The sequence below is a fragment of the Epinephelus fuscoguttatus genome, linkage group LG17, assembly GCF_011397635.1.
Source record: "Epinephelus fuscoguttatus linkage group LG17, E.fuscoguttatus.final_Chr_v1".
Lineage (NCBI taxonomy): Eukaryota > Metazoa > Chordata > Actinopteri > Perciformes > Serranidae > Epinephelus > Epinephelus fuscoguttatus.
Window position 1 is genome coordinate 24967172 of NC_064768.1, and position 13164 is coordinate 24980335.

The 13164-nt window shown below is 40.5% G+C and overlaps 1 protein-coding gene across 1 annotated transcript; it reads right to left on the minus strand.

Annotated features, from left to right (window-relative positions):
• Nucleotides 1-746: 746 nt before the first annotated feature.
• Nucleotides 747-10889, minus strand: cibar1 (CBY1 interacting BAR domain containing 1). The gene is made up of 9 exons (XM_049603323.1): nucleotides 10728-10889; nucleotides 8845-9079; nucleotides 8666-8734; nucleotides 7121-7222; nucleotides 6874-6879; nucleotides 5188-5292; nucleotides 4765-4878; nucleotides 3611-3730; nucleotides 747-1214 (listed from the first exon to the last, which is right to left on the minus strand). Exons 1-9 carry the CDS (start codon nucleotides 10754-10756, stop codon nucleotides 1089-1091), a joined length of 906 nt encoding a protein of 301 aa, XP_049459280.1. The 5' UTR covers nucleotides 10757-10889; the 3' UTR covers nucleotides 747-1088.
• Between the last annotated feature and the right edge of the window lie 2275 nt (nucleotides 10890-13164).

Here is a 13164-nt window from a genome sequence, read left to right on the forward strand (position 1 = left end):
ATGACTCATTGCAACACAGGCCATTCACATCCACAGTACCCCGAAGCAAAACCGGTACGTGCCAGTGTGACTGTGTTTGCATACACATTAACCTTTATGTGCATTAAGGTGCTATTGCGCAGAGGGCTGGTGACACACCACCTACGCAGCTTTTATCTCACACAGTCACGGAGATAATCAGTATTGCTGTAAGGGAGGTTTTGTTAGCCCTCATATCTGTTAGACTGAAAATCTTGTCACTTGCTGGGCAGCTCCATGAATTTTTGCATGTGTGTGTAAAAGTGTGTATATTGTCAAACAGATAATGATATTAACTCACAATATGTGTGTGTGTTCGTATGTACAAGTCCAAAGGCTGAAAAGTATTCATCATGACACAGGCAGATGAGGAATGATAAATGTGTTGGGTGACTCATGCAAGACAGACACAGGAGCCATCAGCTGACACAGTGGCAGCAGCAGCCTCCACTGTGGCAGACAACACATACTGTACCCCCCACACATGCATATATATCCTGATAAACAGAGACAGAGTGGTGCAAAATGTCCCTGGCTTCATTTGTACAACTTTTGCATGTCTGTGGAAGAGATGAGTCATTTTCAACTGCAGTCGTCACGTAACTACTGTCACTTAGGCTGATTCACACTCTGAACAATTTCTAAAATAACAATCAACCCCTCTGCTGCCTTTTTTATGCAAAGTGACTGAGGGTACACCATGTACTTATAATAGAATGGCAACTCACTGGAACAACGCAAAATGTGCTTTTGCACTTTTTTGACTTTTTTATTTATAAAGATGAATAACATATTAAAATGCACTGGGAGCTCCTGTACAGCTGAATATATAATGTGCATTTTGGCATGAGTTATATAAAAATATGTAAGACATGAACTGGCTGGAGTTTCAAACACATTAGTGAAGAACAGGTTCTCTTACAAAGCATCACACGACGGCAGCACACTGACAATACAATACTGCTCAGACCACTAGTGTGAGGTGATTTTGGCAATGACACAGCTTTTCATCAACATCATCAAACAGTACTACACACACAGATAGACAAAAACTAAGGCAAATAAAGAAATTAATGTTCATCTGTGTCCTCCTCTTCGTCCTCGTCTTCCTCCTCCTCCTCAGATTCATCTTCATCCTCTTCGTCGTCCTCTTCCTCCTCCTCTCTTCTGGTCTGCCGACTGGAAGCTCTTTGTTGCTGTGACAACAAATAAACATGCAACTAAAACACTTAGCAGGTAGTGATTAAGCACAGTTTGTGCTCCTGTGGAGTTGTTTTTGTTCTGAACATGTCTGTGTCTTACTGGAGACAATACAGGTAAAGGTGTAAACACAGCCTAAAATGCATCAAATTCCTGAGGTTACATTTGCATATTGGTGGTATTAGACCATGTCGAAGGACTGCCAAGTTCATGTCATGGTATGAATATAATCTAGCAGTTTTCCTCTGTAGTTTTATCCAGTATGCAAATGAGGGCTGCGGTCAAATTGTCCTATTGTCTTTTCTTCAACACTTTTCCTTGACCTTGATAGAAAATGTTATGGCGTCAAGGAAAGATGTGAAGGAGAATTCATAAGGACTTAGGAAAAGACAGCCATGGTGCAGAGAAAATCCAAATGCATTTACACTAGGCTACATAATTATGCGACAATACATGTTGACGCAGGTTTTCTGACGTGGTAAAACTACAAAGTTCCAAAGATGACCTACTAAAAGCACAACATAGTTCCCCCTGTGCATTCTCCCCATGTTGTTTTGTGTAGGCTTCATAAACGTTGGCAAAAAAATATTCCTTTGATACCAAGGTTGGAATTGAAATAAAAGAATTAAAGGCTACCAGTGACAAAAGTGAAACAAAATGGTTGTCATTTTGAGAGTGGTTGCTCACGCGAACTCTCCAGTCCACTCATATTTATCGACATGAATCATGAACCAATAACTATGCCTGTGTGTATTAGTATGAAGATAGGCTTAATGTTTGCTTTTATAAATGGCCAAATGGTGCGTCGCTTTATGTGTTGCTGCCACAAGAAGTACTGGGACAACATTATCCCCTTTCCTTTGGTCAAGGATGGTCCAGTGTGCCCTTAAACTTAAGGAACTGAGAAATGAAATACTTACTGTGTTTACATGCAAACTAATGTTCCACTATTATTCCAAATACGACAATACTCTGAGTTTGATAGGGGTCATATAAACGATAATCTGTTTGGATATTCCTAATTAGGCCTCTTCCCGAATTTAGCATTTTCCAATTAAGACATATGGGATATGCTGATATTTTTCAGGTTTTAATAGCTTTGTTTGGACGTGTATACACCACAATCTGAATATATGTCTCAAGTGGGGTCTTCACTGCAGTTTGCAACACACTGCCACTTGTCTGTTTACGGTCATGGATATGTTGTACACACACCAAGTAACCAACAGTTTTCAAGGCTGGGGGGTAAAGATGCATGCCCAAAAGAAAAGCGCACATTTCTGGTTGGAAGGAGAAACACACCTGCTTTCAAACATTATAAAATACTTGGACAGCAACAGGTTTTTTAATATGTGCAAATACTGCAAAGTGGCTGAAGGAATATAAGAGGGAGGCTGTGTTCGCACACTCCATCACTCCATCTTCTACTGGTGGTTAACGTTGACGTGATAAACGACACATTGGGGAACATTAATCAAAGTATGCACGGCTGCACGTAAACAAGAGTGTTAGTGGAACATTCAATTAGCCATGTAAACGGCTTCCTAAGAATATTGTCTTTTTCACAATAAGGGCAAAAACAGAAGTACTTTGTGTATGCCAGCATAGTCACTGAGCACCTTTCCTCGCATTTAGAGAACTGGACCAGTGTGTCATGGCTGCTAGTTCCTAGGTAGATACTTCCTAGGCAAAAAATACCATTTGACCTCAGCCAGGGCTGACAGTCCCTGCTATTCTAGCTGTATACCTGACATGCAAATCTCTTTTTGTTAAGCAGCAAACAGATAAAATCAAAACTAATCAAAGCAAAGTATGATCTCAAGTTGTGGTTGAAAGACACATTCTCGTGACATGTGCTATTTACTTCTCAGCAAGCTACAATCTGGACATCTCTAGATACAAGATCTAATGTCTGACACTACCATTTGAGACCTAAGAAGACAGCTCTTCAAAGATATCAAATGATATGATTTAGTGAGAAAGTGAAGACTAGCTGTTTGGACCTTTAACAAGGCAATCCTTTAAATTTACAAGTTAGAGTGATACCACTGAAGATGCTGGGGTTACTGGATGAAGGAGGAAATGCATAATGTCACCTGCATGCAATGACGTGAAGATTCAAACTGAATGATGGCTGGAAATGATACCGCGATATAAACGATTGATAAGACTCAGACGGTTCGAGCACCAGCCTCTACTGGTATGAGGAAGACTACTGGGTTCAAAAAGGGAAGAAGGGGATTTTTTTTTTTAAATTACATCATCACAATGACATTTATGTAACTGTCAGACAGAAGAAAGCAATTCCATAGCAGAGACTTAGTCAAACAGGGATCTTCTGGGGAAATTCTAGGTTGTGTATTACAGCGTCTATGCACTGTCTGTATCTTACCTGTGAGGTCCCTGATGTACTTAGGAAGGGCCCGGTCCGATCGAGGGAGGTTTTGGAATTAGCTCGCACTATGTCTAAGCGTGACTGGTAGTCAGGGGGGTGCAGCGAACTCCTGAACACCTGCCAAAGACAGTAGGCGCTATATTTATCCAAAGAGAAACAGGAGAATGGAAGCAATGCCTACACACACACACACCCATCTGTAATGTGCTCACTAAACATAATGCAAGATTAGTTTAGTTATGCTACATAATACTTGGGGTATTTTATATAACAGTTATATAAAATGTGGAGTCTCAGGAGCAAATACACACAACTTGAACACTCTACAATCTAAAACTTCCAGCATGTCACCAACTGGTAATCTTTCTTCTGGTCACACGTAAACAAAGCAGCTCAGCAGGTATGTCTCCGATAACACAGCAAACTGCCATTTAAGCCACACCGCAAATAAATTCCACAAGCACTCTCAATCAGGATTATCTTCATGCCTGTCATTGTGCCTTTTTTTCGGATGATTCAATCTCCCATGCTTTGTGTTATGAGTCACTGAAAAACAGCCTTGTCTGGGTGAGGAGTTTCGCTTCAATATGAATGGAAGAGAGATGATTCAGTGCTAAAACACACAGATGAGATGGCGAGGGGTGGAGGAAAAATAGCACAAGGGCATCTGCAGGAGGAACCTCGCTCACTGCATATCACTGATCCTTTGTTTTCTCACTACAGGCTTTGTCTCTTAAAATAGTAAAAGCAAACCTCTCAGACTGAACTGCAACAGAGGACAGTAGCTCGCATGACTCTGAACTGTGGAGAGTTCACCGCAGGATAGTTCAAAGTTACCACATGAGTTGGAGGGTGTGGACTCAAGAGTATGTGTGAGTAATGAGTTGATGAGTAATGAGTGCGTAAGACCACAATTTCGTATCAAACTTGTTGAATACAACTAACAGGCTAATCAAGTGCACAGCAGAGGGTGTACGTGGAGACTGATCAGCTTTTAGCACTACTACAGTGACATTTAAATATCCAGAGTGTGTGTCAGTGACAAAGTGATGATGTCAGGTCAATAATTACACCTAAATTCACATTTTCAAATATCTCCTACGCAAAAACACAGTAGCAGGCTTATTTGAACATCTGGGCCATCAGCCTACCTCCAGGTCCTCCTCCTCATCCACACTTTGAATGCTCTGATAGGCCAAGGTGTACAGCTCCAAGGCCTTCGCATGGAACGACATCTCCACCGTCACAAACTCACAAAAGATTTTCTAAAAGGGGGAAAGACATGGATAATATTTCAGTGCTGAGTGGGCTTTGAAACTATTTAAATGAATCACACAACTACCTGATGGCCACAAGACATGACAAAGAGTTCTGAAATGACAAAACAAGAATAGCTTCAAACAACTGGAGGAGGATTAAGAGGTGTGGGCAGGTGTCAAAAACGACCGGCAATGTCATCACTGTCTGGTTTCACTTCACTGTCACCCACTGCTTCAACAGACATGCAGTATATTTCCAACCACTGAAACTGAAGTTCTTAATTTGAGGTGGGTAGGAAGCTCAGTGCAGCAGACCTTGATGTCGCGAATCTTCTGCTTCTCAAACTCATATATGATCTCCTCCAGCTGCCTGGTGATCCGTGTGGCATCCATGGTGGCTTTCTGGAGCTCAGTCTCAGCCTGATGGAAGAACAAGTTTGAGGAAAGCAGCAGAGTATATTAACACAGTATCAACAGTACTCCTTTGTGCTTGTTGATTTAAGCAGTTAGAAAATAGATATGTGATACCCAACAACAAAAAAAAAACAGTGCAATTGATGTGAAGCACCTGAATGTGGCCCTTCAGATATTGACATGCTGATGTGTTCCTTTAACATGAATGGAAAGTAATAGGTAGACACTTCTATCTCATGCGTGCAATTTAACATAATTACCTCCGCCAAGGAGGTTATGTTTTCGCCAGCGTTGGTCTTTTTTTTTGTCTGCAAAATAACTCAAAAAGTTCTGAACGGATTTTGATGAAATTTTCAGGAAAGGTTGATAATGGGACAAGGAACAGATGATAAGAAGTGGATAAAATAATAAAATGGCGGGAGATCCAAGCTGCATGGTGGAGGTCTGCGCTCTCCGAGTGCTCTAGTTTAATATAAAATGTGGAGCTGCAATGATTAGTTGATTGACAGAAAATTAAGTGGCAACTATTTTAACGTTTTAAAGCAAAAAGACAAACACTTGCTGGTTTCATTGCTTCTTAAATGTGAGAATTTGATGTTTTTATGTGTCATGCATGATAATAAACTTTGTTTTTGTTTGAAGACGTCACCTTGGGCTCTGAGAAATGACCTATTATTTACTATTTTTTTCTTTTACATTTCATTGACAATATTAACCAAGAATGAATGGGTAGATTAATTGATGAAAATAACTGTTTGTTTTAGCCCTTATAAAATGAGCTGCTTCTATTACCTTCAGTATCTACAGGTGCTGCAGGTTGGCATGTGTTTAAGGCCGGAGTTATACTTGGTTTTTATCTTTGTGATCACATGCGCTAGATCTGTCTGCATCACTGGCTGTACACATTGTCAGGAATGAATTCAATGTGTCCGCAAGACGCAATATCCACTTGAACAGTAGGGGCAGTGTTGGCATTACAAGAGGAGCATACTCGCTTTGACCGACATGATGTGTTTAATACATACGATCTATGATGGTGACACTGTTGCCTTTTCTGCTGTGATCTGCTGGGAACTCGAGTGTCACCATGTTTATTGTTTACTGTTTACATCATACAAATCTGGAATATCTATTTGGTCTGAGTTTCTCAAGCATGCCTTCTAATGGTATCCTCCAGCAACATGCCTAGTATGTAGGCAAGTGTGTGAACTATCCTGTTCAAGACACAGCCAGTTGTATTCGCAAACGCTTGGTGTAAAAGCAAGTATACCTCAGGCCTAACTGGTCCGAAAATGACTAAACACCTTCTTCTTGTGGAGAAACTGGAGAGGGGTTTTGTGAGTTTATAGGTTTGTGATAGAGATAGAAGTCATTCCCATGATGGGCTTCACACCTAATTAAGAGTAATGTTAAATCATTTGTAGCCAATCACTGCATTTGACAACCACGCATTCATTTAACTGTGGTCAAAACACAACTTTTAATATTTTGGATGGTTTCCTCCGTTTAAAAGCAATTCTGAAATGTGTTTAATCTTTGCGGTCATACATCACCAGTGATGAGATCCACAGATTACATGGGACATACCTGGGACTGAAAGCCTGGTCAAGGAAACACCCAAAACATATTAGCAATGGGGAATGAACTGTTATAACATCAAATGGATGAGAAGTTTATTTTCCTCTTGCAATATTAATTCTTATCTACAACTAACAAGGAATTACGCTGTACCCAATATGTCACCTGTACTAGAAAGTACACAGGTGGTTCTTGTGACATTAGAAGTCTGTTGTGCGTTTGATATTAGAGTATTTGAGAAACAAGGCAAGGATACAATGATATGCCTGTCTGAGGGGTTCCTCTGTCTGGTCCTCTCAAGCTGAGCCATCTGTTTGGCTTCTCTGTCTCTGGCACTCTGAGTCATCTTCAGATCCTCCTGCACGGATGCACGAACACACAAGGACAAAGTGGTCATTATGAGAATGAGAGTCAATTATTTAAAAATTTGTGTCCGGACATAATCTAACAAACGTTTGGTGTAGCTCAGTGTTTCTGGATCAGGACCTCAAGTGCACCCTGTTGTGCAGGTCTTTGTGTTGCCTTTACGCTGAAACAGTTTGAATGAAATAATAATGAAGGATATATTGTTTCACCATTGACAAAATCAAATACAGCCAAGTTCACTTTTTTAATGACTAAATAGCTTCATTTAGCTAGACCTAATTATATTTTGGCACGCTCACTCTGCCTGTACAGCAAATGATCAATCGGATTGTTTATTTTAAACAAACTAAGATGTGTCTTGTGTGTATTTTGGCACATACTTTAAATCCTGGCAAATCTGCAGTTTGAAAGTATTGTAGTTTTAACAAAAAGATGACAAAAAAAGAGGCACTTTTGATAGTACTTTGCAACAGTGGTCCTCTCAAACTGAGCCATCTGTTTGGCTGGACAACACAAGGCTACATGAATAATTTATGGCAACACTATACGTGAGAGACTCCAAAAGTCACAAAGAAACAATAGATTTGATACGTTTTTTTTAAGAAGAACTCTCTCTTTAGTGATGTACTATGCAGGATTTTACTAAAATGCAATGTGTAGACTCATACAGAAGTAATCCCTCTCAGTTATCACTTATGACCCACTACAAGTGTGTGGTGGTGTATTTTTCTGCAGAGACTCTGCTCTTTGCCTGTGTTTTATTATTTTCTTCTTATTTTCTGTGTTTGGGACATTTATGAGTGTGTACCCCCACAGCGCTCACATGAGGTCAGAGCTTTATAAAAGGGTAGTGACCAGGTGCCAGACTGTAAGAGACACACAAGAGTTAATTTGGGGTTGGCTTTTACTTTCATTGATGCGTGGCTTTACAAACAGTAGCCGATAATCCTGCGCAGTATATCTGTCATCCTGGACAAAACAAGAAGCTGAGAGGGGGGATACTGACAGTGTCACAAAGAAATGCAGCTGTACCAGTGGGATATTATCACCAAATCGACACCGCCCTCTTGTGGCCTACAGTGGTAATAACAGACAGTAAATTGCCTTGTGACCCAAACTAACCCCTTAAACCTCATTTCTCACTTTGGTAACACAGTGACTGCATCCTTATAGGCCAGAGCATATTTAATCTTGAAAAGTGTAATCCAAAAATCTGCAGTCATTTAGATGGAATTCAAACACAGGTTATATGAAGAAGGACGAAGGCAGGAAGGAAGGTATAATGTCATCATAATGTTTTCAAGATTTCTTGAAGTTTCTCTTTGAGGAGTCATTTCCCTAACTTCAGAATAATTGTAACTGGAATATGGATTGAACTTTGTCATTGTCATTTGGCTCATTCGGAGTCAGTGCAGACATCAAGAGCAACACTCACCCTTTTACGTTTGACCACAGCTCCGTAGCTTTTTAACGGCTCTATGACTTTGGCTTCAAGTCTTTCCACCTGTAAGGCAAGTAACATCACATTAGGTTCCAGCAAATTCATACTGTAGATGTGAAAGTGAAATAATGATTAAAGTCAAAGAAGCAGGAAATAAAATACTGTAGTCTTACCTCAGCTTGACGGTAGTCTTGAATTTTGGCCAGGTGGTCAGCAAACTGCTTCATACCCCTCTTCAGGTCTGGTGTTTCTGTGTCTGCGTACATACCAATCTCCTTAACCAGCACATCTGACTTGTCCCTTAGCCTGGCTGTTTTACGCACATAGGCAGCAAACAGTTGGCACATCTCTCCAAAATGTTTCTCCACATTGGTGATGTTTTCCTGGATCTTTTTGGTCTGGCTGTCCCTGGAGAATGACAGACAACAATCACAACAGTAATCAAATACTGTATAGGGAAGAGATTTTAATTGAGGGTGTTTACACACTTGGTCCTTTTCAGCCCTCTGAACAGACTCAGAGTGTGACTTAGCATTTTCTGCACATATGTGAACACTCCAAGAGAACTCAGACCCCTCTGAAGCAAATGATTCGGTTCACTTCAAGTCTGTGGTGCGGTTCACTTAACCTGTGCTTGTGAATACAAAGGGCTCCAGGTTTGCTTTGCTCTTTGCCACTGTATTTAGCCCTCTAGATCACATGCTGTTGCACTGGGATGCTTGAAAAAACAGACGAAACCTTGTCGGCCTATAACGCTTGCAAGGACGCAGGATGAAGAGTAGTTTGGTCCATGGAAGATACTGCACATCTCCAGATGTGGAATGTAGAATACATCAAATGGCAACAGTCTACAGCACACAGAGACACAAAGGTTCTCCTCCAGTTTTAAGTTCATCTGAAAGTGAGGGGCTTCATAACCACAGTGCAGTGCCACATCAAAGTAAAAACAAAACTATATCAATATACACCGATAAGCCAAAACATTAAAACCAATGGTGGGTGAAATGAAGAACATTGATCATCTTGTTACAGTGCAATATTCCATTGGGGAACCTTGGGTCCTGGCATTCATGTGGGTTCAACTTGATGTGCTCCACCCACCTGAAGACCACTGCAGACCAAACAAACCCCCTCATGGCAACGACACTTATCGATGACCACGCCACGAAAAGTTTTTCTGGTGTGGCATGGCGTACTGTCCTGCTAGGGGGCCACTGCTGCTGGAGACTGCCGTTGCCATGAGGGTGGTATCTGGTCTGCACTGGTGTTTAGGTGTATGGAACATGTCATGTGGTATCCACATGAATGTCAGAACCCAAGGTTTCCCAACAAAACACTGCACTGTAACAAGATGATCGTTGTTATTCACTTCACCTGTCAGTGGTTTTAATGTTTGGCTGATCAGTGTATATTATATTTGGGCTATAGTGTGAACAGACAGAGGACTGAGTCCTCTTTGAAATTAACTGTCATCTTTGAAAAGTCCCTTTTCTGTTGGTCCACTTTCAGAGGACTGAGTTCAGTTCATTTTAAAAGGACTATATGAAAACACCCTGATTTTTCTTGCACAATAAGTCAAATGAGTTTAAATAATCTAACTAAAGTTCATCTCTGTGTAGCAGTATATTGTGGATGTGATTTACAGTGTTTTGTTTTCCAGATTTTTTCATCATCAGTAATAACACAGACACTAAGCCAGCTGAGTGTATTAAAACCCTTATTTCTTCAGGGTATCGTTAGCATTTGAGCTTTGTTCTGAGGACTGAACTGAATCCGTTTTAGCGGCTTGAGACAAGTCCGTTTGGGGATCATAAACACATCATGGTCCTCTAAAGGCGTTTGGTGTTTACACCTACTAATATAAAGAGTTAACTCGTTTCCCAGCTGTATATGCAATTAGTATAGAGCGTTAAAATATAAGTTAACTAACTATGATATCGTCGCTGCTCATGTGAGGTTCGTTTTTGTCAACGCTAACGGTAATTAACGGCAGTAACTTAGTCCTCTTGTAACTACCGTTAACGGACGATTTAATTTAACGCAGTGTGTCTCTTACCTCGCTCTTGCATCCGGTGTCCGGCTCATCTTCGCAGAAAGGCAGTAAATGGAATGTATTCTGTGTTAAGGCAAGTTTATCTGGAGCCAGATTTAACGCAAGCTAGCTTACTGTGCTTGTTTTTCAAGCTAGCACGCCAGTCTGCCGTTTCCATGGAGTTCCCGGCATTTCCGCTCGAGCAATGCATTCTGGGAGATTGAGTCGTTGGTTGATTTCACCTTTTTCTCTTCTTTCTCAAGCAAGCAAACAAACATTCAGCTCTGAGCTCAGTGTGAGGCAACACAGTTTGTTTTGACAGTTTTGGTGTAATGAGGCAGCATTGGAAGGTAATTAAATGCATTTATTCAAGTACTATAGCCAACATACTTAAATAAATGTAGGCTATGTGACTGTGTACTGAATTTTACGGCACCATACCAGTGTTACTCGAGTTCTCTTATTTTATGCAAATTTACACTTCTATACCAGTACCTCAGAGAAAAAATACTGCACCTTTTACCCCACATTCACCAGAGATCTTTAATTAGTAGTTTCTCAGCAGATCAGGATTATACATATACAGAGCATATAATCAACATTATGATGATGAAGATGATGATGTATAGTGATCGATTAAAACAGCCAAACAGTAGGGGAGACTGGGGGCAATTGTAACATTTACCAGTTTTGATGCCATTACTCAAAAACCTCTTAAGCTACACATTTTTTAATGTAGATAACTTGTATCTGTGTTCAAATCAAATCAAATCAACTTTATTTATATGGCACTTTTCATACAACAGTAACACAAAGTGCCTCACTGAGGTTAAAAACAACAAAGATCCAAAACAGAAAACAAAAAGAAAAGAGAAAACCCACCCCTCCCACCCCACATAGAGATATACTACTACATATACGCGCACACACACACACAAGCTATCACTAAAGAGACATGGCTTAGCACCGAGACCCGAGGCAAGGAAAAAGCCACCTCTGGGGGCCATCCACACCGAAAGGGCCCATGGTCCACGGTCACAGTGAGCGCCGCCATAGAGACACCCCGACCCGGACAGACATGAGGCCCCACACCGAGGTGCAGTGCCCTACAGCCACCCAGGTCAGAGCGGTCTCCCGATGGGGGTGCCGTCGGGAGACCGCTGAGAACAATTCTCAGTGTGGTAGGCCCCCATGAGGAAACACTGGAGCTAAAAGCTGAGGGACTAAAACAGTAAGATAGGATAAAAGGTATAAAAAGAACCAAATAAACAAAAAGCTATTTAGCTCATAAAATTGAGTTCATAGCTAGGTAAGAATGATCTAAAACAGAGACATAAAATGCATCAAAACTAAAACCTATAACTAAAATAACAAAAGATAAAGGTTAAATGAGATAAGAACGTAAAAAGAGGAAGGGTAAGAATATAAAAAATAAATAAAAAATAGATAATAGATGGATAAATCGGTTATAAGAGGAATTTAAAATAGATAAATAAAGAGATCAGTTAAAAACCTGATTAAAAAGATGAGTCTTGAGCATCTTTTTAAAAACATCAACGGTCTCTGCAGCTCTGAGGTTCTCCGGCAGGCTGTTCCACAATCGGGGGCCATAATAATTAAATGCCGCCTCCCCCTGTGTTTTAGTCCTAACTTGTGGTATGGTTAAAAGACCGGTGCCGGAGGACCTCAGGGTCCGCGAGGGTTGATATGGTAAAAGCAGGTCAGACAAAGAAGACCTTTAAGACATTTAAAAACTAATAAAAGAACCTTAAAATCGATCCTGAAGTGCACGGGGAGCCAATGCAGCATTTTTAATGTTCTGCATGTTGACAGTCATCAGTTATTTACAAGCAATGTTAGAGTCATGTTACACCTGCCCCCACTTGCAAGGGCGATTGTAACAGCATATGGGGGCAATTCTAACAACACACTTAGTATCTTTATATGAATACCAAGGACAATAATAAACTTCCAAGAATGTAGATATAGATAAAAGTATGTGATATCCACTGAACAATTAATTTCAGTTTAATTAAAATAGTAATCATGTAAAGTATGAGACATCAGTTTGTACCAGACCATGTTGATTGGTGCGATTTGAGATGTCACAATCGCCCTCAGATTTCCCTACAATGTAGTCAAAATGATGCTTTGTCCACCTTGATCAATACAAATAAAATGCTAACCAAATCATATTTTAACACTTACAGCACCTGTATACAGTATATGGGCCACTCTGTATACTCAGTACTTTGTTTTTTTAACTATTTTAAACTGGACTGTACTGTATTGATATAACATTTTTGTCCAAAACTCTTTACAATGTACTTCTTATTCACATGCACAGGCGCTGGTGGAGCTGTCATGCAAGGAACTGGCTTAGCGTTCAGCGTCTTGCTCAGTGTCAGTAGGAGCTGAAGATTAAATCGCTAACCTGCTGGGCAACAGGTAGGATACTGTA

Coding starts and splice junctions, on each gene's coding strand:
- cibar1 (XM_049603323.1), bottom strand. CDS start 10,756: ATGAGCCGGACACCGGATGCAAGAGCGAG. Junction 9,080..10,727: donor ACACCGGATGCAAGAGCGAG/GTAAGAGACACA, acceptor GTCATTCTCCAG/GGACAGCCAGACCAAAAAGA. Junction 7,223..8,665: donor CTGTGGTCAAACGTAAAAGG/GTGAGTGTTGCT, acceptor GCATCCGTGCAG/GAGGATCTGAAGATGACTCA.